Source organism: Phacochoerus africanus, chromosome 1, assembly GCF_016906955.1.
Source record: "Phacochoerus africanus isolate WHEZ1 chromosome 1, ROS_Pafr_v1, whole genome shotgun sequence".
Taxonomy (NCBI): domain Eukaryota; kingdom Metazoa; phylum Chordata; class Mammalia; order Artiodactyla; family Suidae; genus Phacochoerus; species Phacochoerus africanus.
The window spans coordinates 131,709,086-131,733,402 of NC_062544.1; the positions used below are offsets into that span (position 1 = coordinate 131,709,086).

General features: G+C 38.3%; 1 protein-coding gene across 9 annotated transcripts in view; it reads left to right on the forward strand.

Annotated features, from left to right (window-relative positions):
• The window catches only part of MITF (melanocyte inducing transcription factor), a 239,427-nt gene extending 217,163 nt beyond the window's left edge, over positions 1 to 22,264 (forward strand). For 5 of the 9 annotated variants that reach the window (XM_047779094.1, XM_047779100.1, XM_047779096.1 and 2 more), the window contains 5 exons: positions 561 to 678; positions 3,675 to 3,749; positions 8,865 to 8,940; positions 12,418 to 12,565; positions 18,689 to 22,264. In XM_047779094.1, coding sequence (XP_047635050.1) covers positions 561 to 678; positions 3,675 to 3,749; positions 8,865 to 8,940; positions 12,418 to 12,565; positions 18,689 to 19,090 — 819 coding nt within the window. In that variant the 3' untranslated portion in view covers positions 19,091 to 22,264. The remainder of the gene's footprint in view (positions 1 to 560; positions 679 to 3,674; positions 3,750 to 8,864; positions 8,941 to 12,417; positions 12,566 to 18,688) is intronic. The other 4 variants (XM_047779095.1, XM_047779097.1, XM_047779102.1 and 1 more) reach the window with 1 other exon arrangement.
• The last annotated feature ends 2,053 nt before the right edge of the window (positions 22,265 to 24,317 follow it).

The following is a 24,317-nucleotide window of genomic DNA, read 5'->3' on the forward strand; positions in this document are numbered from 1 at the left end:
TTGCCATGTTATCCATTGTCTCCACACTCAGAATAAACCTATCAGCTTGGTGGTATAATAATTTATTGGTGTGAAATTCTGCCTCATTTTCTCTCTCTAAGGGAACCCACTCAGGCAGCCATATATCTGTGAATGAATGGAAAAGTAAACATCTCAGGTTTTCCTACTTTTTTTTTTTTTTTTTCCTTTTTAGGACCACACCCGCCACACAGGGAGGATCCCAGGCTAGGGGTCTGATCAGAGCTGTAGCTGCCAGCCTACACCAGAGCCACAGCTATGCAGGATCTGAGCCTTGTCTGCCACCTACACCACAGCTCACGGAAACACCAGATCCTTAACCCACTGAGCGAGACCAGGGATCAAACCCTCAACCTCATGGTTCCTAGTTGGATTTGTTTCCACTGTGCCATGATGGGAACGCCTACTAAATTTTTTTTTAATAACTTTTTACATCATACCATTTCTTTTAAATAAAATCTGGAATAGCCTATGAGTTTTTGCTGAACAACTTAGGAATTACTCGATGATTCATTTCCGTTACTGTTTTCCTCTCTCTCCAGTTACCCGTCTCTGGAAACTTGATTGATCTTTATGGAAACCAAGGCCTGCCACCTCCAGGCCTCACCATCAGCAACTCCTGTCCAGCTAACCTTCCCAACATCAAAAGGGAGCTCACAGGTAAATACCCAAAGAACTTGCCCCTTATTTGGGATTTTCTATTTATTTTCTGATAAGCAAACTTATCCAAATAGTGACCTCCATCCAGAACCATTTCCAACTCGCAGACCTCCTTTTTTAGGTCTATGCAATTGTTAAAACATTGAGCAATATTTTAGGATAGAGGATGTATACTTGAAAATCCTGGTTCCCAGGTTTTCTTGCGATTCTTGCATTCAGGCTGCCATTACTCCATGGCACCATTACTCTGTGACACCCATTATTGTGTCTTTGACTGCTGTCCCCTTGAGGCTGGGGGCAGCAGGCAACACTTTCAGTCATAAGAAGTCTCTACTCAGTTGGATATTTTCCTGACTTACTAGAAACATTTGAGTTCAAGAACCCTGGTCTGAATTTTTCCTTTGACACACTTTCAAGCCCGTAATGGAGGCAAGGTAAGAAGATATTTCTTACATCTTTAGGTGCCTCCTGTTATTTTTGCTATATCATGTGTAAAAGATTTATTACATGGAGTGAAAAAATAAATGGTAAAACGGAGCATCAGGTATCATTTGTTCTGAGGCAAGTGTGAAATTACCTATTTTGCCATTTTTGTTTAATGCTTTAGGGAAGGCATTTGGCCATTAAAACATGACGAAACTGTATTAGATCTGGCGTTCTGCCATGCTGAATTTTATGGCTTTCACCTCTCCCCCCCACCCACCCCTTTTTTATTTGGTCCTTCCATCCACAAGATTGGGTAAATAGACTGAGACTATGGAATGTAGATTTGGTACAAAAAAAAATTCCTATTCTTTTCAAGGGTATCTTAAAAAAACACTTCAGAAAACTGTGACAGGAGAAAGACTTTTAAAAAAATTGTTGACTTTGTTTTAAAAAGATAATTAATTAATTAATACATGAAAACCATCGGAAGCCAATAAAAAAGTAAGTACCCTCCCAGGAAGGAAGGAAGTCTTAGAAAATATAGCTAAATGAACTCTGCGTTAAATAATGATAAAATATGGTTAGCGTGACATGCATAAAATTCTTACCTGAGTCCAAAGTGGAGTTTTGAATTGTATATATGATTGTTTCTTCAAAAAGAAAAGAGGCAAGGGAGTGGGTGATAGGGAGAAATGAGTGAAGGAAGTGCACTCTCTTACTCAGTTTAAGAAAAAAGCAGATGTAATGTTTGCTATACTCTAGAGTCACTGGTATCTTAGAAAATGATCAATCCAGACTAGATGAGCGCAATGTGCCAGAAAAAGTAGAAAGGGAACAGGAAGTAGGGTTCTGACTGCTGATCACTCTGGAGGCAGTATGCTGTAGATGAAAAAGAACAGCCTTGAGAGTTAGCAGATCTGACCTAAGAGGAAAGATAGCTTCATGAAGTCCAGTTTTCTTACCTGAGTTAGGGTACAGTGGAAACAGAAACCATTTGAAGGAGGATTTGAAGAGGGGAGGTTTAAAATAAAGAATGATGGAGTTCCCATTGTGGCTCAGTGGGTTAAGAATCTACCTAGTATCCATGAGGATTTGGGTTTGATCCCTGGCCTCCTTCACTGGGTTAAGAATCCTGCATTGCTACTAGTTGTGGCATTGGTCAAAGATGTGGCTTGGATCCAGTGCTGCTATGCTGTGGCTGTGGCATAGGCCAACAGCTGCAGCTCCAATTCAATCCCCAGCCTAGGAACTTCTATATGCCATTGGTTCGGCTGAAATAAATAAATAAATAATAAATTGTCAGCCATGTATAGGCAGTCAGCTCCTAAGAGAAGATAATACTAAGAGTAATCTAAGGCTGCAGGCAAGTACCCAGACCTGGAAGAGAACCTACTTCCAGCCTCGGTGGGAAGGATGTGGTTGTAGCCACTTGATGGCAAAGTAGTTCACTGTGGTGCCTTGACCAGAGCTGGTCCACAGCTGGCGGGTGGAGGTTGATAGACAGAGAACCAGGGGGTTGGGCTGGCAAGTTGAAAAAAACAGAAAAAGAAAACAACCAAAAAAGTTAAGATACTGCAGTGGAGGGTATGTGAATAAAAGCTGCCTGTCATGCTTCTGTGTGAGGAAAAAAAAAAAAAGGAGAAAATAATTCAGATTGATCTCCCCCATGGAAATAATTCAGTTTCTGAATGATCTATTTGTATATCTATCTATCTATCTGAATAGACATAATAATATACATATAATAAACATGCTATAAGCTAGGCTAAGAAGATTTCTATTTGGAGATAAAATTCTGAATTTTGATAGTGTAATATTTAGGATATCACTTCTGAAAAGAAAATAACAGAGGTTCCTGAATTCCAGGATTAGTCAAACAACATTTTTTTTTTTGGTTTTGTTTTGCTCTCTATCAGGGAGAAAGTATTCCCTTATCAAAGAGATCTCACAAGAATGGTTATGCAAATAGATTTTTCCAAATGGAGTTGCCACCAAATGCCTCTGTACCCTATTTTTTTTAAAAAACTTAGACTAGTAAATGGTTGCCCCGACCGATGGTCACTGAATAATTTCATCCTAGCAGGTTCCGATGGAACCTGGCTCAAGTTTGTAAATAATGAGTTCATTTCCATGAACCAGTTAGACATTTCTGAGCTTCTCTGCTCAGTATTCATGTAAGTAAGTGTGTTACAAAGCCATCAGAGACGGAAAATTTCCATTGCCTGTGAAGAAAATTCAACTCAGGATAATATACTGTCAACAGCAAATTCCTGTAGTTTCTGGTTATTTATTTATTTTTCCTTGTTTGTACTCATATGTTTATAGTCCATTAGACATCTTTGTTACTGGTGTTTCACCCTTTTGTAGAAGCCAAGTTTTTGCATTTATTTAATAAATACTGCTTTTGAAAAAAATACAGGCCTTTTAAAAGTCAAAAATTTTTAAACCCTATTTTTATTTAGCATCAGGTCGGATAAGCATCTGTTTGTGTAGAAAATGAGGTGTTTTGTCATTTCCACTCATGTGCCTTAAACAGTTCTCATTTCTGATTGCTTCATTCACATGCACAGCATGCATTTTTCCCACAGAGTCTGAAGCGAGAGCGCTGGCCAAAGAGAGGCAAAAAAAGGACAATCACAACTTGAGTAAGTTGGTTTTATGTTCATTGAATTGAAGTTGATGTTCTCCCTTAGATCAAAACTTTTACAGAGATTCTGGAGGGAAATTGATTTTACCTATTGAAAGTACATTTTTTTTTTTGGAAGAAAAAATTGTTTTAGAGGGACATGTTCTCTATATATTAATCTCAGATTAAATTGAATTTTGTACACACCTACACACACACACAAACACACACACACACACTTGTTTTCAATATCCTAAGGAGCTTTTTTTTTTTTTTTTTTTTGGTAAGAAGGAGCTTTGATCCCCAACTACCCAATTATAAGTTGCTCACACTGGAACTTATTAACAGAGGGGGATTACGGGATCACCTTCTCCAGTGAGATTTAAAATTAAAAAGAAAGAAAAACTTCTGGAGGGCAATCATTGGGTGAGAGGAGGTAGCCTCTCAAATGTCTGGCTTTACCTGTGACTTAAAAAAAAAAAAGAAGTCTTCTAACATTTAAAAAATTGTTTTTATGTATTTAATTTACTCTTGATAAAATTTTTAAGTTTTTCCTATGAAAACTTAAGATTTTTATTTCTTCAGCAAGTAAAAGAGGCTGGGGAAAAAAAGGGTTTGGTCTTGGACGGAGAAAATTGTTTGTGTGTACTTGAATTTCCCTTCTCATGGCTTCCTGGCCTCTTTTTCTTCAGTTGATTTTTAAGAATATAAGTTATTGATAAACACTTAGTCCTTATAAAAATGATAAAATAAGGCCAGAGTTCTCTGATCCCTAAAAAGAATCATTGCTGTTGTTTTTCAATTTGCAGTTCATCTTACCAACCTCTTTCTAAGTCTTAAAGAATACACACTCTTGGAGTTCCCGTCGTGGCTCAGTAGTTAGTGAACCCGACTGGTATCCATGAGGACGTGGGTTCTATCCCTAGCCTTTCAGTGGGTTAAGGATCTGGCATTGTGGTGTGCTGTGGTGTAGGTCCCAGACGTGGCTTGGATCTGGCATTGCTGTGGCTGTGGCATAAGCCAGCAGCTACAGCTCCAATTTGACCCCTAGCTTGGGAGCTTCTGTATGCCATGAATGTGGCCCTAAAAAGACCAAAAAAAAAAAAAAAAAGAATATACACTCTTGTACCGGCAGGCAGAGGTAATAATAGTATTGTTTTGTCTATGATTTAACACAAAAGTATCATATTGTCTGTATCTGTTGCTGTCTGCTTCCCTACTGAACAGTATGTCCTGAAGATCTTTTGCCATTATTAATCTAGATCTATCTACTTTTTTAAAGAACTGTTGCATAGTATTCCATGGTATGACTTGTGATATTTAGTAATCCTTTTATTGCTAAATGGTTATGTTGTTTCCAGTATCTCCCTGTTATAAACAATCCCACAGTGAACATTTGGAGACATGTCTGTCTGTGTACAGGGGAGTCTGCTTCTCCTGGTTAATGCTAAGAAGTGGAACTGCTAGGTCCTTGCAGGGAGGGCATTGTGTGTGCGTTTTTTCTTTTAATAGATCCTGTCCTTCCCAGTTTCCGTCCACATATAAGAATCTTTCTTCATCTTTTAACCAAGAGATTGGGACTGATATTTCCAAGGTCTCCTCTAGCTTCTAGATAATTTTACTCTAAAGTATTTCTTCTTTTAAAATACCTTAGAAGTAAGAAGTATGAGGCAGTATCTAAAACTTCTCCTAAGTGAAATGTATAAAGCTAAGTTGAATCTTGTCCAAAGCAATATCTGCCTTTACGTAGCCCCTAAACTCTCAAGTTTAGGCTTGGCAGTAAAGTGCAGACAAGATCCGCCCTAATTCTGAAGGCTGTAAAACAATCTTAAGATCTTATCTGGATTCCCGTGGTGCCCGAGTGGTAAAGGACTTATCATTGCCGCTGCTGTGGCTCAGGTTGGATTCCTGGCCCAAGAACTTCTGCATGCTGTGGGCACAGCAAAACAAAAACAACAACAACAACAACAACAAAACGAAAAAAAACATCAAACCATTAAAAGTTAATACTCAAGGTTTGATTGCCTGCAAGCATAGATTTTCCTTCTCTAGGTATTTATCTTTAAGAATATTTACCAGAAGGATCATAAGAAAAGCATTGATTTATTCCCTCATAGCTACTTTATGAACCCCATTATGTAGAAAGTACTTTTTTTTTTTATACTGTTGTACCAATTTCTGCTCTACAGCAAAATGACTCTTAAATATTCTTTTTAAAATACTGTTTTCCATCACGGTCTGTCCCAAGAGACAGGATATAATTCCCTGTGCTATGTAGTAGGACCTCATTGCTTATCCATTCTAAATGTTAATAGTTTGCATCTGCTAATCCCAAACTCCCTGTCCATCCCACTCCCTCCTCACTTCCCCTTGGCAACCACAAATCTGTTCTCTTTGACTATGAGTCTGTTTCTGTTTTGTAGATAGGTTCATTTGTGTCATATTTTAGATTCCACATATAAGTGATATCATATGGTATTTGTCTTTCTAATTTACTTTACGTAGTATGAAAATCTCTAATTACATCCATGTTGCTGCAAATGGCATTATTTTGTTCTTCTTTATGACTGAGTAGTATTCCATCCTCTGACTTTTATTTCAATGGCTTCCATGTTTTAGATAGACTCAAAGGGGTGTTGGGCATGGGTGAAGCAGAGACACCACTTAGGAGGGATTGCAATAATCCAGGCAAGAAATGATGATAGCTTCCAGCAGGTAGCAGTGGATGTTGGAAGTAGACCTATTCTGGAAATCTTTTGACAGTAGAGCCAGCACATTTTGATGGTGGATTGAATGAGGGATGTGAAAGAAACAGAGGTAGAGAATTGATTTCCAAGGTTCTAGCCTAAGCAACTTGAAGGATGGAGTTATATTCAGTGAGGTGGGAAAACCTGCGCGTAGGGCTGTTTAAGTGGGGAAGATCAAGAATATGGGGGCTGCCCATTGGACCTCCATATAGAAACATCCAATAGTCAGACTCATGAATCTGGGGTTCTGGGGAGATGTTGGGGCTGCAAATGTAAGTATGGGAGCCATCAATGTATAAGTGGTATTCAAAACCATGAGACTAAATGAGGTCACCAGGAAGTGAACATAGATCAAGAAGAGTCCAAGCACTGCACACCCAGGCCATGTGTAGGTTTATTCTTAGAGCATAAAAATCATCACAAAGGATATATAACAAATTTTACACTGCTGGTATCTGGATCATTGGGGATTTTTATTTTATTTTATGTACTTCAGTATTGTTTTCCTTTTTATGATTATTTTATGATTCAGAGTTTTGGAGGAAGTAGCTTGAAAATCAGAGGTCTGAAAGTTTCTTCTTCAGAGCTGTTGAGTATCATTTACTGTTTCTATTTTGTAAAAGTCTGACGATAAGACAGTATGATGCATGACTGATTTAATCCTAGAAATAATCACTCAGCTAAGAAAAAAATGCAACATATATTGAGAAAGTAGTGAATAATATTTATCTAAGTGTATGGAATATTAATGAGTCAAATATAAATATGTATTAGGTTATAATACATGTAAAGTAAAATATTAATGTCTTTAATCCAATTTATTAGACGTTATTTGGAATGTGCCTACTATTTCATCCTTCTCTAAGATGGTAATTTAGTTGGAACATACAGCTGGATTTATAAAGAGGAAAACTGTTAGGATTCTTGGTCTAGTTAAAGATGCTTGACTTCTAGGATTATTTTGTTCAGTACTATGGCCACTCAGCACGACTGCCTACTGACACTTGAAATGTGACTAGTTCAAATTGCAATGTTTTGTAAGTGTAAAATGGGCACTGGATTTTGAAAACTTAGCACAAAGAAAAGAATGTTAAATATCTGATTTAGGAGTTCCCGTTCTGGAACAGCAGGTTAAGAATCCAACTAGTATCCATAAGGATGAGGGTTTAATCCCTGGCCTCACTCAGTGGGTTAAGGGTCTGGCATTGCCATGACCTGTGGTAAAGGTCGCAGATGCGGCTCGCATCCCACTTTGCTGTGGCTGTGGTGTAGGCCGGCAGCTGCAGCTCCAGTTAGACCCCTAGCCTCGGATCTTCCATATACCACAGGTGCAGCCCTAAAAAGACCAAAAAAAAAAAAAATCTGATTTATAAGTTTTTATATAGTTTACATGTTGAAATTATATTTTGGATATGTTGAGTTTAATAAAAACATTAAATTTAATTTCACATCTTTCCTTTTACTTTTTTAATGTAACTATTAGAAAACTAAAAGTTATGTATAAAACTGACACGTTTCTGTTGGGCACTACCAGGCTAGAAGTGGGGTTTTAGTATGGCCTATAGGCTAAGACTGTTTTTTTACATTTATAAATGATTTTAAAAAGTCAAGGAGTTCCCTGGTGGCTCAGGAGGTTAGGGGTCCAGCATACTGTCACTGCTGTGGTTTAGGTTTGATCCCTGGCGCTAGGATCCCCAGCGATCGATCCCTGCATGCCATGGGCATGGCCCCCACAATAAATGTATAAATAAAAAGTTGCAAAAAGAATATTCTTTTGATATGTGAAAATTATATAAAATCCCAAATTTCAGCCTCCCGTGTTTCTTATCAGTAGACTTGCCTTGCAAAAAATTGTATTCAGTTAATATTAGTACATTTTGAATTTTGTCAACACAAAAATTGTGGTAATCAGTTCTCTCTCTCTCTTGTTGTGTAAGTACCTACATAATAAGGGGTTTTTGTTGTTGTTGTTTGGCCCACAGAGCAGTCACTATCTGGCCCTTTGCAGAAAGCTTGCTGCCCTTGGTCTGGAGGATCAGGGTGGAAGTCAGGCTTTTCCCCCCTTAGTGCTGTATGTCCTCCTCCTCAGGTCCCTAACACCCGGATCCTTAGGTCATTTGCAACTGAGGATATAACTCCAATTTCAGCCTTACTTGAATCCAGTGAGAAATTTCAGTGTCAGGGCTTCATAAACGATAAAGTTTTCTATAAAGGTAGCTCGTTTTTTGAAGGGCTTTAACCTCAGTACTAAAATAAGGGGAAGGATTGATTCAGGTTTCTGTTGTCCTGACCTAGGGGAGTTAATATGCACATGCCTTTAACGAGATATGCTAAATGTGTATATAGCACCGTTACTAATAGCCCTTTCCTGTGCTCTTTTCTTAAAGTTGAACGAAGAAGAAGATTTAACATAAATGACCGCATTAAGGAACTAGGTACTTTGATTCCCAAGTCAAATGATCCGTGAGTACAATTGCGTGTTAATCCGCGTCGTATATTTTTTCGTACCTTAATGTTTTCTCATACGTTGCAAAAAGCATTCAGTTATAAAAACTAAAGCAAAGTACCCCCTCTCCCTTTGCACCTTTCCTTTGGTTAGTCTTATCAAACTGAAATTTAGAGAGAAATACACTGACTTGTTCAATGTAACTGGGCTGTGGGATGGAAATCCTGTGAAATCAGATTGTTATGATCATTATACAACTATAGATGTGATAAATTCATTTGAGTAATAAAAAAAATAAAAAAATTAAAAAAAAGGATTATTAGACATGAGCTGTTCAGCTTTGTTTATTGTTTGTTTGGTTTTTGTTTTTTGGCTGCATCCATGGCATATACAAGTTCCCAGGTCAGCGATCGAACCTCAGAGACGATGCTGTATCCTTACCCTGCTGTGCCACAACAGGAACTCCCTGATGCTCTTTGGATGCCAGGAGGTGGCTTCCTGAAAATCCTTGGCAAATAAACACCGAACCACTGAAAAAATTATATTTTATCAGTTCAGGCAGGAAGGAGATTTCAGTAGCTGATAAAACAAGATTTGTTAGCTAGTTATTTGCCCTTAAACTCATATAGTATCTGTAAGCACTGAGAGCTGATACTGGACAAGTTGAACAATATTCAACAGACAAAAGGTCAATTTTTTTTCCCTCCTAAAAACTTACATGTGCTTTTTTGTTTTACCACTTGAGGGGAAGAAAAAAGTAATTTTTAATCCTCTTCTAAGTATAGTTCAGCTCATGGGGATTTCAGCTCTCAGTCTCTCCTGCCGCTCTTTCAGAGATAACAGTTGTAAAGATAATTTTCCTAACCAGCCACGTCAGCAAATAGGACAACAAACACACAATTTTTATCCATTAGAAATTGGCCCATTTGAAGTAAAGGGCTGGTGGATGTATACATTTTAATGGCTCCCACAGGCATTTGATGAAATTAGCCTTCGAATATGACCTTTTAGCTACCTAATAAAATGTAAAGATGAAATCAGGCATTATTCATGCAAGGCTTATTAAATTTGCTGTTCACATTATTGTCAGGGAATTTGTGACAAAATAAAATAAAACCATTGCCCATTCTAAGGTGGTTTATGGTGAATGTTCAAGCGGTTTCCGTCCCCAACAGTTTGCTTTCCCAGGTTTCAAGAAAAGCCATTTTGAAACCCCAAACACTCCAATTCTCAGTTCTGCAGCACAAATTCATCCTAGGAAGGGGCTGTGACCTTCATTTCCTCTAGTCAGTCTTGCATGTTGAATTCCCATTTTCCTGTTCTTTATCAGCTTTCACTTTTTAGCATATCCTTTTAAGCTGTAGCATGTGGATCTCTTTAGCAACATATTATGAAATTACGGGGCTGCAGTGAAAGACTCTATTTGCATATCTTCTTTCTCTATTGTACTAGAATACTTCTGTGTTTATAATCTGAACTGATAACGATCTTTAATCTTAGGCATTGTTTTAAGATAAAATGGACTAGCATCTGTTATGGGGATTTCCCTATACCAGGTTTCTGGGACAGACTTTGGGGCTGCTATAGAGACATAGCCTAGCTGATCGCAGTCTGGGCCTCTTACCCTCTGCTGCCCTAGAACAGATCTGCTTTTAGTGATTTATATATTGGGGATTTGTTCACACTTCTGTGTGAAAAAAAAAGGGTCACTCTCTTTGCAAAAAAAAAAAAAGTTTGAAAACCCCAAAGCATAATTGATTAATTGAGCCTCACAAAGTAGTACAACCCAAGATAGTTGGTTGGAATAGTTGCTTCTTAAAAACTGAGTGGCTGCTTGCCTTGTTTCAGTACTGGTTTTTTTTACCTCATGAGCCTAGTCAAGGCATCTTTCATTATAGTTTTATTTCTTTGTGGCTGCTTTCTTCTTAGCCCTGAATGTTAAGTAAGCCAGCTTTCTGCTCACTCTGAATATCTCAGGACACCTCCCTGGGTTGCCATCTTTGGTGCTCAGACCCCAGGGATCAACCCTTGGGAATTCTCTGGGGGCTGTAACTCAGCCTCTCAGGGGGGTGCTTCTGTTTTGTTCTTCATCTAACCCATATGAGGATCAGTTACTTGGTGACTTGTTTTAATGGCCCTCCATTCACGCGTCCCAGCTGATACTTCCATTCTGCTTTTACCAGCTATAGATTATTGGGGTAGGAGGTTTTCTGTAAGTTAAGTTGCTTTTGTTTTCATCACTGTCATTATCATAAGCATTGCCTATAAATGAGCTCAGATTAATTTAAAGCTCTAACAGAAATATTACTTTGTTAGTTATGCTTTTATTTTTACTTACTCTTCTGGAGTGCTTTAAAATTTTCAACTCACTTTTACCTACATCTTAGTGGCATTATTAATGTTATAATATATGAATACATTAGAGTTATGTGATTAAAAACTGAAAAGCACCACACTCAGGCTGCTTGGGTTTGAATTCCACAACAGTCCCCTATTGGATGCCTACGTTGGAGAAGATATTTGAATTTTCATATTTTAATTTTCTTATCTATTAAGAAAAGAGGTGGGTGGGAATCAGAATATTCCTATCTAGTCTAGTCATTTTGAGGACTCAATCACATATGAGGAAGAGTGGTTTAGGGCATGAAGTCTGGAGCCAGATTCCCCAGACTTCCCGGCTCTACCATTTCCTAGCAGTGTGACTCTGGGCAAATTACTTAACCTCTCTGTGCCTTTGTTTTCCAGTCTGTAAAATGGAGGTAATATCAGTGCCTGTTGATCGAGATTGTTATGATTAAATGAGCTGTCATATGCTTTAAAAAGTACCTGTTACATGGTAAATGCTGTTTGAGCCCTTTTAGCAAAGTGCCTGCTCCATTGTTTGAACTGCATTTAAACTTTTTCCAGGGTATTCATATAACCTACCTCCTTTGATTCTAACAACGTAGCTATGAGACTGCTCATACAAGTGTGGTATCACCATTTTATAGATGAGGATTCGGAGACCAAGAGTGAGGTTGATAACTTGCCCATGAATATTCATGATAAAATCCAAGGATGCTGCTTTTTTTTTTTAACCATAGCTTATTCTGTCTGAGTTAACTTTTGTAGTCCTAGAAACTTATAACTGTTTAATACAGTATTTGAGAATATTGACTTTGTCATGAGTAGACCTAAATTTAAGTCCTGACTTCATCTTCATGTAGCTCTGGTACTGTGGGCAAGTTGAATAATGTCTGATTCACCACTTGCCCAGTGGCCCTCCCTCTCAAGGTGCTAGTCCAGATGCAGTAACAGAACATTGAAGAAGTGGGCAGACAGTGTCCAGCGTGTGGCAAGCACTCAATGAATGATAGTGATTCTCAGCTTAGAATTGAGAATGGGCTGTAGTCTTTGCCATCTTTAGGAACCGAATGCTCTGACTATTGAATGCTCCTTATTCCTGGATCTTCGTGTCCTAAAAAAAAGTCTGTTTCCTTCCATTTTCATCCCAGAGACATGCGCTGGAACAAGGGAACCATTTTAAAAGCCTCCGTGGATTATATCCGAAAGTTGCAACGTGAACAGCAACGCGCAAAAGAGCTTGAAAACAGACAGAAGAAGCTGGAGCACGCCAACCGGCATTTGTTACTCAGAATACAGGTACATGGTGTGTGCTGGGTGAAGGTGATGACATGTTACTGCCTTGAAGATGGGAGAAGAACCAGTATAATGAACCATGAGGGAGTTGACTTATGTGATCCTGACGCAGACTCTACTCATTATTCAGGGGTTCCACTTTGTGATTTCACCTCCTCCTAAAAGTGTATTTGAAACCGCCAAGTCAGCACTGGTGACACTCTCATGCTTATTTGCAGGAATGTGCAAAGCAGCAAATTTGACTTGGTCAGTGTGTTTGTTCACAGTTAAGGTTGGACAAGACTCATACTGTAAACAAGTATCCTCTTTGCTGTCTATTTGGTGCCATGTTTTTTTCATATTTTTGTGTTGCTTTGGGGTGATTCACTGTTTAGAATGGCCTCTAAGTACAACCCTGAAACACTGTCTTGTATTTCTAAGCACAAAGAGGCTCTGATGTGCCTCACAGAAATAAGTTCTCTTCAAGCAAGAGTTATGGTCATTTTGGTCCTGAGCTCAGTGTTAATGAATCAACAATGTATACTAAATTGTGTCTTTAAACAGAATACACATAAAAGAAAATTCCATGCTGATTAATTGGTGAAATAATGTGACCAGGTGTTCTCAGGAACCTACATCATCCTCTCTTTCCTCCAGGGGCAGTGGTTCCATATCATGAATTCAGTGTTTGGATCAGCTCTGTGACACTTAACTGTTTTTGGCCATTCAGGCTTTATGTAAAATACCATAGACTGGGTGGCTTGCATAACAAACTTTATTTTTCATAGTTCTGGAGGCTGGGAAATCTATGATCAAGGTGCTGGCAGATTCATTGTGTGATGGGAGGCTTCTTAGTTTATAGATAGCTGTCTACTGGCTATAACTCCACGTGGCTGAAAGGGTGTGGGATCTCTCTGGGATCTCTTCTATAAGGGCATAAGTCTCATTCATAAGGGCCCCACTCTTACGACCTAATCACCTCCCAAAGCGCTACCTCCAGATACCATAACATTGGAAATTAGGTTTCAGCATATCACTTTTGGGTGTCACATACATTCAGTCCATAGCCATAACTATTGCAGATAATGAGAATTGACAGTAGTTGTTAAATATATAGATGTCTTAGTATTGGTAGGATGTATTCCATGGTCAAATCTCATGTTTATAAGGAACCTGGGGACACTCAGAAGATCTTATCATCAATATATGCGTTTTTAAATACATTACAGGTAATAAAGTTATACCATATGTATCTTTAACTTACATACTCTTAGAGGGATAAATACTAATTTTTATAATACTTGGAGTTCATCTGAGCGTATGTACCCATGTCAGCATCAGATAGGAGCTTCCTCTCATATCAGCTCCTGGTGCTTCTCTTAGTTACTTGGCCTTTCATGATAAGTATAAAGATGCAACTTCCTCTGAAACTGTCTTGGAGAAAGAAAAACTGACCCTTTGCTAATAAAGGAGTTGGTGGGGCCATTTTAATATACTTGGTGACTTTGAATGCAACCAACCAGTAAGGGTCAATAAAATCGCACCTTCTTCTTGAGTACCACATTTTGCCACAGAGCAGTGGTGGTTTTATTGGTTACCAGTGCAACTGTTTATAGAATAGCAGTGTAGAGTGTGGCACTTTAGAAACCATCCAAGGTGTTATTCCTTGACGTTGAAATTATTTGAGAAATGTGCTTGGAATAGTGATCTTCAGTCTTTTTAATGCCCCACAACACTGTCCACATTTCTAGATGCCACATCTCTTGTTTCACTGCAGTGATCTTCAGCCATTGATCGAAGAGGCAGAAGGTGGTTCTCCTCTAAGACATGCATTTTAGAATCTTGGTTGTGAAATAGAGGCTATCAGTTATGGAAAATCCTTCCTCCCCCCTCTTGCTTTCTCTTCCTTCCTTCTTCTCTCCCTCCCCTCTTCTTATTTCTTGTTTGCTTGCTTGCTTCCTTGCTTTCTTGCTGTTCCTGCTTGTCTTATGTTCCATCTCTTCAGTAAGAACCATAGGTCTTTAGTCTCTTGCACTTGGTGTGTTTGTCTCTCTGTCTATCTATCCATCCCCATTTATAAAAGCAATTTTTAGTAATATGTTATTTCCTTTTACAAACAGTAAAATATAATAATTGTTTTGAAACACAGGCTAGGTTTTAAGTTTACAAACATTTATTCCTGTGAAATACAAGTATTATACAAAACACACATTGGAAATTACAGAATGGGGCTGCCTTGGGTTTCCTGCAGTAACAGTTAAGGAGGCTTTAGAATGTTTCCATATCACAGATGACATTATTAATTAGGAAAGCTCTGCCATGCAGTGAGCCTGAGTGCTCTAGGTGAGATTTATCATGTTATTTAGCAGTCTAAATAATGCTTTAATCAGCTGATAAACATTTTTAATTAAACAACAAAAGATTGGAGTCAGATATGTGCCTCATACTCCAACATTTGTTTTTAAGACACACTCCACATGTGGGGATGCTGTTCTTATTATGTGGATGTAGATTTACAGTAGTGCATGTTTTCACCATGGGCCTGAGGGGTTCCTTTCATTTTCACTCTAAGTGATGCATGCAGAAATGTTCACAGAAGGAAGAGCATGAAGCCTTAATATAATCAGAAGTGTAATTTTACTAAGCCTCCCAGGGCTTTAAAATGATGCCTGAGGAAACTGGTGTGTCCAGAGATTGTGAAGGAACACGCAGATCTGTGTATGACATCTCAGGCGCCTGTCTCTCACTGGCACGGCAGCTAAAGGAAGGCCTTGCAGATCAAACAGCTTTTAATTCAGGCTAAACATGACTTTTCAGAAGCATGTGTTTCTAGGCTTGTGGGAGAGGTTGAGAGGTTGTGTCCTATTACAGAATACTTTCTCCTCTCTCACAAAGCAAGGTGACTTGCTTCCACTGTATATTTTGTTCTTTTTATTGCAGCACAAACAGAAAGATGGCATTGGCGAGTAGAAGCTAAATGCTTTTGGGATCAATTGGGGTCTTTCCGGTTCATTCTCTCGTGTGTCTGGGGATAATTGAAAAGGGAAAAGGGAAACAGCTTGTTGGGAAGGCGTTTGGTTTTTTTATTTAATTAAATTTTATTCATTCATTCATTTTGCTTTGTAGGGCCGAACCTGCAGCAAATGGAAGTACCCAAGCTAGAAGGTTGAATCAGAGCTACAGTTGCCAGCCACAGCCACAGCAACACAGGATCCAAGATGCATCTGCAACCTATACCACAGCTCAGTGCCAGATCCTTAACTCACTAAGCCAGGGCAGGAATCGAACCTGCATCATCATGGATACTAGTCGGGCTCACTACGCCTGAACCGCAACAGAAACTTCCTTTTTATTTCATTTTTTATCAAAGTATAGGTTTTTTGTTTTGTTTTGTTTTCAGGGCTGAATCTAAGGCATGTGGAAGTTGCCAGGCTAGGGGTCAAATTGGAGCTATAGCTTCCAACCTATGCCACAGCCACAGCCATGCCAGATCCAAGCAGTGTCTTTGACCTACACCACAGCCCACAGCAACACTTAATCCTTAACCCACTGAGCGGGGCCAGGGATCGAACCGGTGTTCTCATGGATACTAGTCGGGCTTGTTACCACTGAGCCACAATGGGAACTCCAAAACAGAGTTGATTTTTAATGTGTCTATTTGTGCTTTACAGCAAAGTGACCCAGTCATACATTTCTATACAAGGAAGGTTGTTGAAATGAGGAACTGGGGTGCATCTCTGACTCTCAGGATGTGAATTAGGCACCAAGAGCCGCCATTACAAATGCCACAGGCTAGACACTTTACACAACAGAGATTTACTTTCTCAGTTCTGGATGCTAGCAGTCCAAGATCAAGGTGTGGGCAGGGTTGGTTTTTCTGCAGCTCCGTCCTCTGCCACATTTTCCCTGTGTTTTTTCATCCCCATAGTTTCTCCACCATGTGTCTCTATTTCCTCATCTCTTAAGAGGACATCACTTCTCATGGATGTTGGATGTAGGCCCCCTACTGGCAATCTCATTTTAACTTAACTACCTCTTTAAAGACACTGTCTCCATCTACAGGCCCATTCTGAGATCCTGGAGGTTAGGATTGTGACCTGTGGTTTTAGTCACAGTTCCATCCATGATAGGAAGGACGTGAAGAATGTGTAGGAAGAGATGGTTCATCTTCCACATGGGGACTTTCTTGATGAGTTCAGTCAGCGGCCATTACCTTGATGGCTTACAGGTTACTTCTCAAACTTCAGTTCCTTGTGTGGCACTCTCATTACTTTCACCCTTACTCCCCAAACTTTATTTGTTCCTGGTGCCCTTAGTATCTTAGGAACTTTTTCACTGCACCTTAGACCAAAAATAAAAAAATACCTACCATTTTCTTATCAGGGCCTAACAACTTAGTAGCTATTTGAAAAAATAAAACAAAAACATTGAAAGGAAAATTGCATTTTTATTTTATTTTGAAATAACCGTGTCATGCACTCATGAGATGTGTGTGCCCACTGGGCACTGCACACTTTCTGTAACCTTGGGATCAGATTGGACACTGTCTCCCTTGTTTCTCATTCCACATTGATTTCCAGGCAGTGATTATTTTTGGGTTTGGGGTTTTGTTTTTGTTTTTGTGTTTTTGGTCACAGCAGCTACCTGAGACCTGGCTTTCTGTTGATATGATGTGATGGAAAGGAGTACAGCACAGTCTAATCCTAAAACTAAAACTGTTCTTGAGTTTGATTATTCTTATAGTAGGGTGCGTTCCCCTTACAGTTTTAAAATATCCCCAGTGTCCTGGGAATTTGTTGTCGTATCTCTGGCTATGTCTGCAGTTTAGACTGTGGAATTATATTCTCTCTTGAATAATTCCTTTTAGTCAGCTTATGTTTTGAAATTCTATTTCTGTATCTTTTAACTTATCCTCATTGTGAACGTGAACATCTGTGAGATTATCTCTGTATTTAATATATAATCAAATCTGTATACCAGCTGAAAATCATTGCATATTTTCCCAGTGATACTTTTAAGTACTTTGATAGGGCATTTACTAGTTTGAAAGAGCAAACATTTTTATTTTTTTAATTTTAAAAATGTTTTTGTGTTTTTGACCATGCCCATGGCATGTTAAAATTCCTTGTCCAGGATTGAAACCGTGCCATAACGGTGACACCACCAGTTCCTTAACCTGCTGAGCTACCAGGGAACTCTCCAAAATTTTTTTAACAGTTTATTATTTTCCAAGTGTATGTCTTTTTAAAAATACTTTAACTTTTAAAGCAGTTTCAGGTTTGGAGTTCCCTTTGTGGCTTAGCAGTTAACAAACCCGAGTAGCATCCGTGAGGACTCGGGTTTGATCCCTGGCCTCATTCGGTGGGTTAAGGATCTGGTGTTGCCGTGAGCTGTGGTGTAGGTCACAGGGGCAGCTTGGATCTGACGTTGCTGTGGCTCTGGTATAAGTCAGTGGCTAAAGCTCCGATTGGACCCCTAGCCTGAGAACCTCCATATGCTGCGGATGCAGCCCTAAAAAGACAAAAAAAAAAAAATTCATGTTCAAAGCAAAATTGAGCTGAAGGTGTGGAGAGTTCTCATATACTTTCTGCTCTCACATGTATATAGCCTTCCCTGATATTAATATCCCCCACCAGAGGGGTTGCATTTTAACAAGAGATGAACCTCCATTGACACTGCTTTCTCACTCAAAGTCCCTACTTGACGTTAGGACTCCCTATTGGCGTTGTGCATCCTTTGAGTATGGGAATGCATTAAGGACATATGACCATCTTTATCTTTATGGTATCCGTACAATAGTGTCACTCTCCTCAAATCCTCTATGAACCACCTCTTTTTTTTTCATTTTTATTTTTTTAAAATGTTTTAAACATTTTTTTCATTTTTAAAAGTTTCATTGATGTATAGTTGATTTACATGATTGGGATCATTTCCGCTCTACGACGAAGTGATTCAGTTATCCATGTACATGCATCCATTCTCTTTCAGGTTCTTTTCCCCGTGGATGATCACAGAATATGGGGTAGAGTTCCCTGTGCTACATACAGCAGGTCCCCACTGGCCAGTCATTCCATATCCCTCAGTGTGCACATACCAGTTCCAACATGTACCACCTCTTTAAGTGTCGGATTTTTCTTCTGCTTTTAGGAACTTGAAATGCAGGCTCGAGCTCATGGACTTTCCCTCATCCCATCCACGGGTCTCTGCTCTCCAGATTTGGTGAATCGGATCATCAAGCAGGAACCTACCCTGGAGAACTGCAGCCAAGACCTCCTCCAGCATCACGCAGACCTGACATGTACAACCACCCTGGATCTCACAGATGGCACCATCACCTTCAACAACAACCTCGGAACCGGGTCTGAGGGCAACCCAGCCTATAGCGTCCCCACGAAAATGGGATCCAAACTGGAAGACATCCTCATGGATGATACTCTTTCTCCTGTTGGCATAACTGACCCACTTCTTTCTTCGGTGTCCCCCGGAGCATCCAAAACCAGCAGCCGAAGGAGCAGTATGAGCATGGAAGAAACCGAGCATGCTTGCTAGCAAATTCTCCCTGCTCTGCATTCTCACAAACTGCTTCCTTTCTTGATTAGCAGATTTAATAATTTACCTGAAGGGGTTTTCTTGATCATTTTCCTTTAATATGAAAAAAATTTTTTTTCATGCTTTATCAATAGCCCAGGATATATTTTATTTTTAGAATTTTGTGAAACAGACTTGTATATTCTATTTTACAACTACAAATGCCTCCAAAGTATTGTACAGTCTTGTACAGTATCTGTGACCTGAATTCACCCCAGACTTTGGCTTTCAGAGCAAGAGGATTTTTGCATCTGAGAAATTTCTGTCCATTTTTATTCAGGGTAAATTTGGTTTGCGATTTGTATGCCTGTGACTTCCTTGGAAATTAAATGTAAAATTTAATTGAAAGAATGTAAAGCAACCAAAAAAAAAAAAGAGAGAGAGAGAGAGAGAAGGGGGATGGGGAAGAAAAGAAGAAAAAGAAATCCATACTAACCCTTTTCCGTTTTGTAAATGTATTGATTCAGTGGTACTGCCTTAAAGATACAGTACCCTTTTAGCATCATTTAGTCTTTATACTGCAAACTATTTAAAGAAATAGTATATTCCACAAAAGAAAAAAAAAATGCAGCCATTTTCATGTGGATTGTCTGGTTAGAAGACATAACTAATACCTTAGGTGCAGCTGCAATGGAAGGGAGATTTAGACCAAGGCTCTGAAACATGGGGTCACATCTTGCTCTTGTTCACTCTGTGCTCTGTTACAGTTTTCCTCATCAATGAGTATGATTCAGTTTTTCATAAGATATATTTTATTTCGAAGGGGAAATTCATGTCCTTTCAAAGTAAAATGTTGAGGAGCACTGAAAGTTTTCCTTTTTTTTTTCTCTTTGATTTCACTTTTGATAAGAAAACCAAACTGGGCACATTTCTAATTGGCTTTACTATTTTTATTTTTAAATTATGTTGTAATGTTCATTTGATTTGTACAGATTCTTTATTATCATCGTTCTTTTCAATATGTTTGTATTAATTTGTAAGAATATGCATCTTTAAATGACAAGTTTTCAATATTTTTACAACTCACTGGTGGTTTTCCGCATTCTTTGTACACACATGAAAGAAAACTTATGCAAGGTCTTGCGTTTAAAGAGAGCTTTGTGAATATTTTGTATATTTCAATCTCACGCAGAACCGTTTTTCCACACATTTAAGGTGTAGTCTTAATAGGTTAAAACTGGCTTTCTAGAGAGACAACTTACATATTTATTTTTTAGTGATATAAAACTAGCAATATTCTTGGAGACTGATAACCATAGCGTTAATATGCCTGTTATGGTCATTTCAATTGGGGTTTATTTCAGCAAACCTGCTGAATTTTTTTTTTTTAAAGAGAGAAATACTGTATTGGCAAATTACTGTTACTTGATAACAATGTTTTAACAAGCAGCAATGTTGTAAAGTTAGTTTCAGTGCATTACCTACTTGTATAGTCCTATGCAATAACAGTAGTGTTACATATATTCTATTCAGGCCTAGATGTTTTATACAGATGACATATAGTGTTAAGAGGCAGGCCGTTGAATGGAATTTCTCAGTGGCAGCCTACAGTTGAATAGCAAGCAGCGTAAAGCATATCCATTCAGAATGAAGTGCCTTAAATATAGCAGTAGTCTTCAGCACTGACTGAACTGTAATGTAGGAGAAAGTTTCAAGATGGTATCTATAATCAAGAGGAACATGTAGCATGGTGCCTACGTAGACATTATAAGAGCTTCCAATTTTCTTTCAGATATTTTTAATATGAAATATATTTTAGTGACAGAGTGCCAACTTCTTTCATCAGGAAACTTTATTCAGGAGGGTTTTTTCTTTCTTTTTTTTTTAAGAAAAACAGTTTAAATGTCAAATGTGAATTGGAGATGGGTGTTGGAGGGCTCAGAGAGAAGAAGTGATTGTCAGATGTATGAACGGATGGCATACGTGGAAATAATCAACTGCATAGTTCCCATGGACATTGCGCAATGAGAATTCCTGGAAACATTGATGATGCTATCAGTTTTATAGCTTTATGACTCAAGGGGGTAGGGAAAATTAGTTCCCATTCTTTCAACCCCCTTAATTGTATAACTCTTTTCCTAGAATAGTGATGCGAATCTGCATGAACAGCTAATTGTACCATAGTGTTCATTGATACAATCATAGCATTGTCTGTTTTTCTCTTCCTATTTATATGGGGGGAGGGGAGCCAGGCACAGAAGTCGAAGATTGCGATGGTCTGATACTAGTTTTCTATAGCTGATTTTGAGAGGTCTTAAGCAACAGAGCAAGGTTGACTCACCTATGGCCCAGGGAATTTGGCTGGGTTAAGCCACCCTTTAGAAGGCCTTGTTGAAAGAAAGCATGGCATCTTGTACCACTTGCCCGGACTCTCGCAACTCCTGAGCTCAACATCGCCTGCTTCCCTATCCCCTTCTTCTTGAGAGACAATTTCTGGGAGGAGACAAGTGAGCAAGCTCAGGAGAATGTTGCAACCTCGGGAGTGGTTTTATTTATTTCTTTTTTGCCAAATAGAGTGTGGATGTGTTCTAGGGACTAGCTAAGCCAAAAGGCGGTGGTTTGGGCTCACTGTTTGTGACAAGAAAAATGGTCCACACCACTCCCCCCACCCCTGGGTGCGGAATTGTGACTCAGGGTTGGGCCTCCACATGGAGTGACCAAAATGCCAAACTTGTCCACCCGCCTCTGGGTAAGGCAATGGAAATACCAAACATTCTGACTTTGCCAAAAAAACCATGCAACCAACCTGGTCATACATAGGATGACAAAATTCTTTCTGGTTGTTTTAAAATAATAAAGCAATAAGAACAAATAAGATACATAGGAAATTAAAAGATATAAAATAAAGCACAAAGGAATGCACTTATTTTTTTTAAAAGATGCACTGGGAAAAAGATGTTGATAACAGTATATTAAAAAAAAAACCCTGTTTCTTGAAAAAAAAAATGACAAATGACTGTCTCTTGCGGACGCTTGGTACTGTAATGTTAATAACTAGTCACCTGCTGTTGGATGCAGCAATAATTTCTGTGTGGTCCATAGCACTATATATTATGGATCGATATTAATGTATCCAATGAAATAATTGAACTGTTGTTCTTGATAGCCTCATTAAAGCATTTGGTTTTTCACATAGTGGTGGCCAGTTGTGTTTAGTTAATCCCATTTTTGAATATTATTTGCCTTATCAAAAAGAAGTAGCTCACATTTTCTTCTGATTTAATGAATAACAAGTTGCATAAAAAATTTTGAATGCCAGTAAGTACTTTGTTTTGTTTTACATGTCACTCTAAGATGTTACTTTTTGGTTTTAAATATTTTTGATTACTTTATGACCTGCATTCAGATGATCTATAATTATGCAGCTTCCCTCCCCCCCTTAATTTGGAGGATTTTAAAACTCCCAAATGCCAAGAATTCATTTTAGATATAGGAGTTTTATGTAAAAATGTTTCAGGGAGAGGTGGCTTTACAAAGAGAGAAATTGTCAGAGAAACTCTTGCATATTTACAAAAAAGGTATTAATACAAATTTGTGGTAATGAAAGCTTAATATACCCAGGTTGCCAGCTCCTGGTTGTTTCGTTTTTTTTTTTTTTTTTTTTTATACAGTACTTAAGAATCACTTGATAGATGTTGAATTTGAATTGGGAAGTGTCAGACGAAACATGTCTTTATTCTCTAGTTAGACCTTAAACTTCTACCCTTTTAAAAAAATCTTCTGGTTTAACCTCTGGAGAAAATGAGCAAGAAACTTCCCATAATGTTTCTGATCTGATTGTCAGCTTTTTCTTAAGTTTGGTTTTTTTTTCCCTTGAATTGTAATATATAATAATTGAGCCATTTCTTTTACAGAGTTAGTTGAATCATTTATATTTCCCTTAGACATGTGATTGTGTGATGTCTTAAAAATCATGTAAAAGTAGGAAGATTTCCTATCTGAACAAGAGAACTTTCTGGGTAACACTGAAAGCAGGTAAGTTGAAGGTTGGGGCTTTTCACCTCAGGGGGTCTGTACCAGGACTTTAACCCAAATTTCTGACCTGTTATTAAACATTTACTTCATAATCTCTAAGCATCTTTAATTTCTGGCTCTGCCACCCTTCCACCCCCACTTGTTACCTGAACATCAGACACCTGCCTACAACTTGTGTGATTTTATTTCATGTCCACAGACTTTAAAAAAATATTTTTTTATTAGGTAAACCCACTTAACCAACAAATATATCCATGAAATGACCAAGCCTGGATTTGAGCCAAATATCTTGATATTAACTCTTATCTCTGCCTGTTTCCAGCTGTGTGATTTTGAGAAACTTACTTAGCGTCTCTGTGCCTCCATTTTCTTTCTCTTCATTGGAAGTAACAGGAGCTTCCACAGCGTGGTCTTGTGAAGACTGTTCAAATTAATGTACTAGAATTTTTGCTTGGCAGCACATAGTGAACCCTCAGTAAGTAGTGCTATTTTTATTTTATCATTTTAGCCACTCTCATTATTAAAATAGAACTCCCTAGACCACCTAAAATCATCCTAGGTATCAACAGAAGCATGCACACTTTGAGAAACTCTGCATTTTAGTATACAGCTAACATTTGTGTCACTTGGCAAGGTTGCAGAAGCCACAGGCTACTTTGGACAAGAGGACCTTGCCTTCTCTATGAGCCAGGATTAGAATATTTTAGAGAATTAATCATAAATCCAATTTATCACATTAAAAAAAATCTTCAGTGCAAGTGACGTACAATTCAAATTATTTTAAACCTGTAACTCTTCATGTATGTCTCTGCCATGAGAATTATTATATTATTTCCAGAAAATTTGCCTTGCTGAAGCTGAAATCTCTATTATATTCCTTAGAGAATTAAATTTTTTAGTCCTTTATGATATACACTGATGTTATGTATCTAAAGAGTGGTGTCTTCTTGACTATATCCTATCTGTTCACTTTCCTATCAATATTTAAATGTTTTTGCAGGTTTTTATTTTCAATTATACTTACATTTGATGACTTCTTTAGAACACCATCTGAGGAGTTAATCTTCATAATCCAGCCAACATAAATGAACCTTTAGAACTACCCTGTTTTTATTTTTTTGTGTATGCCAAGATTTAATGCATAGCTAAGCAGCATGAGGAAAGCTCATTTAAGAGGAGTATTGTAAAGTTAGATTTTCATTATATTTAGAGA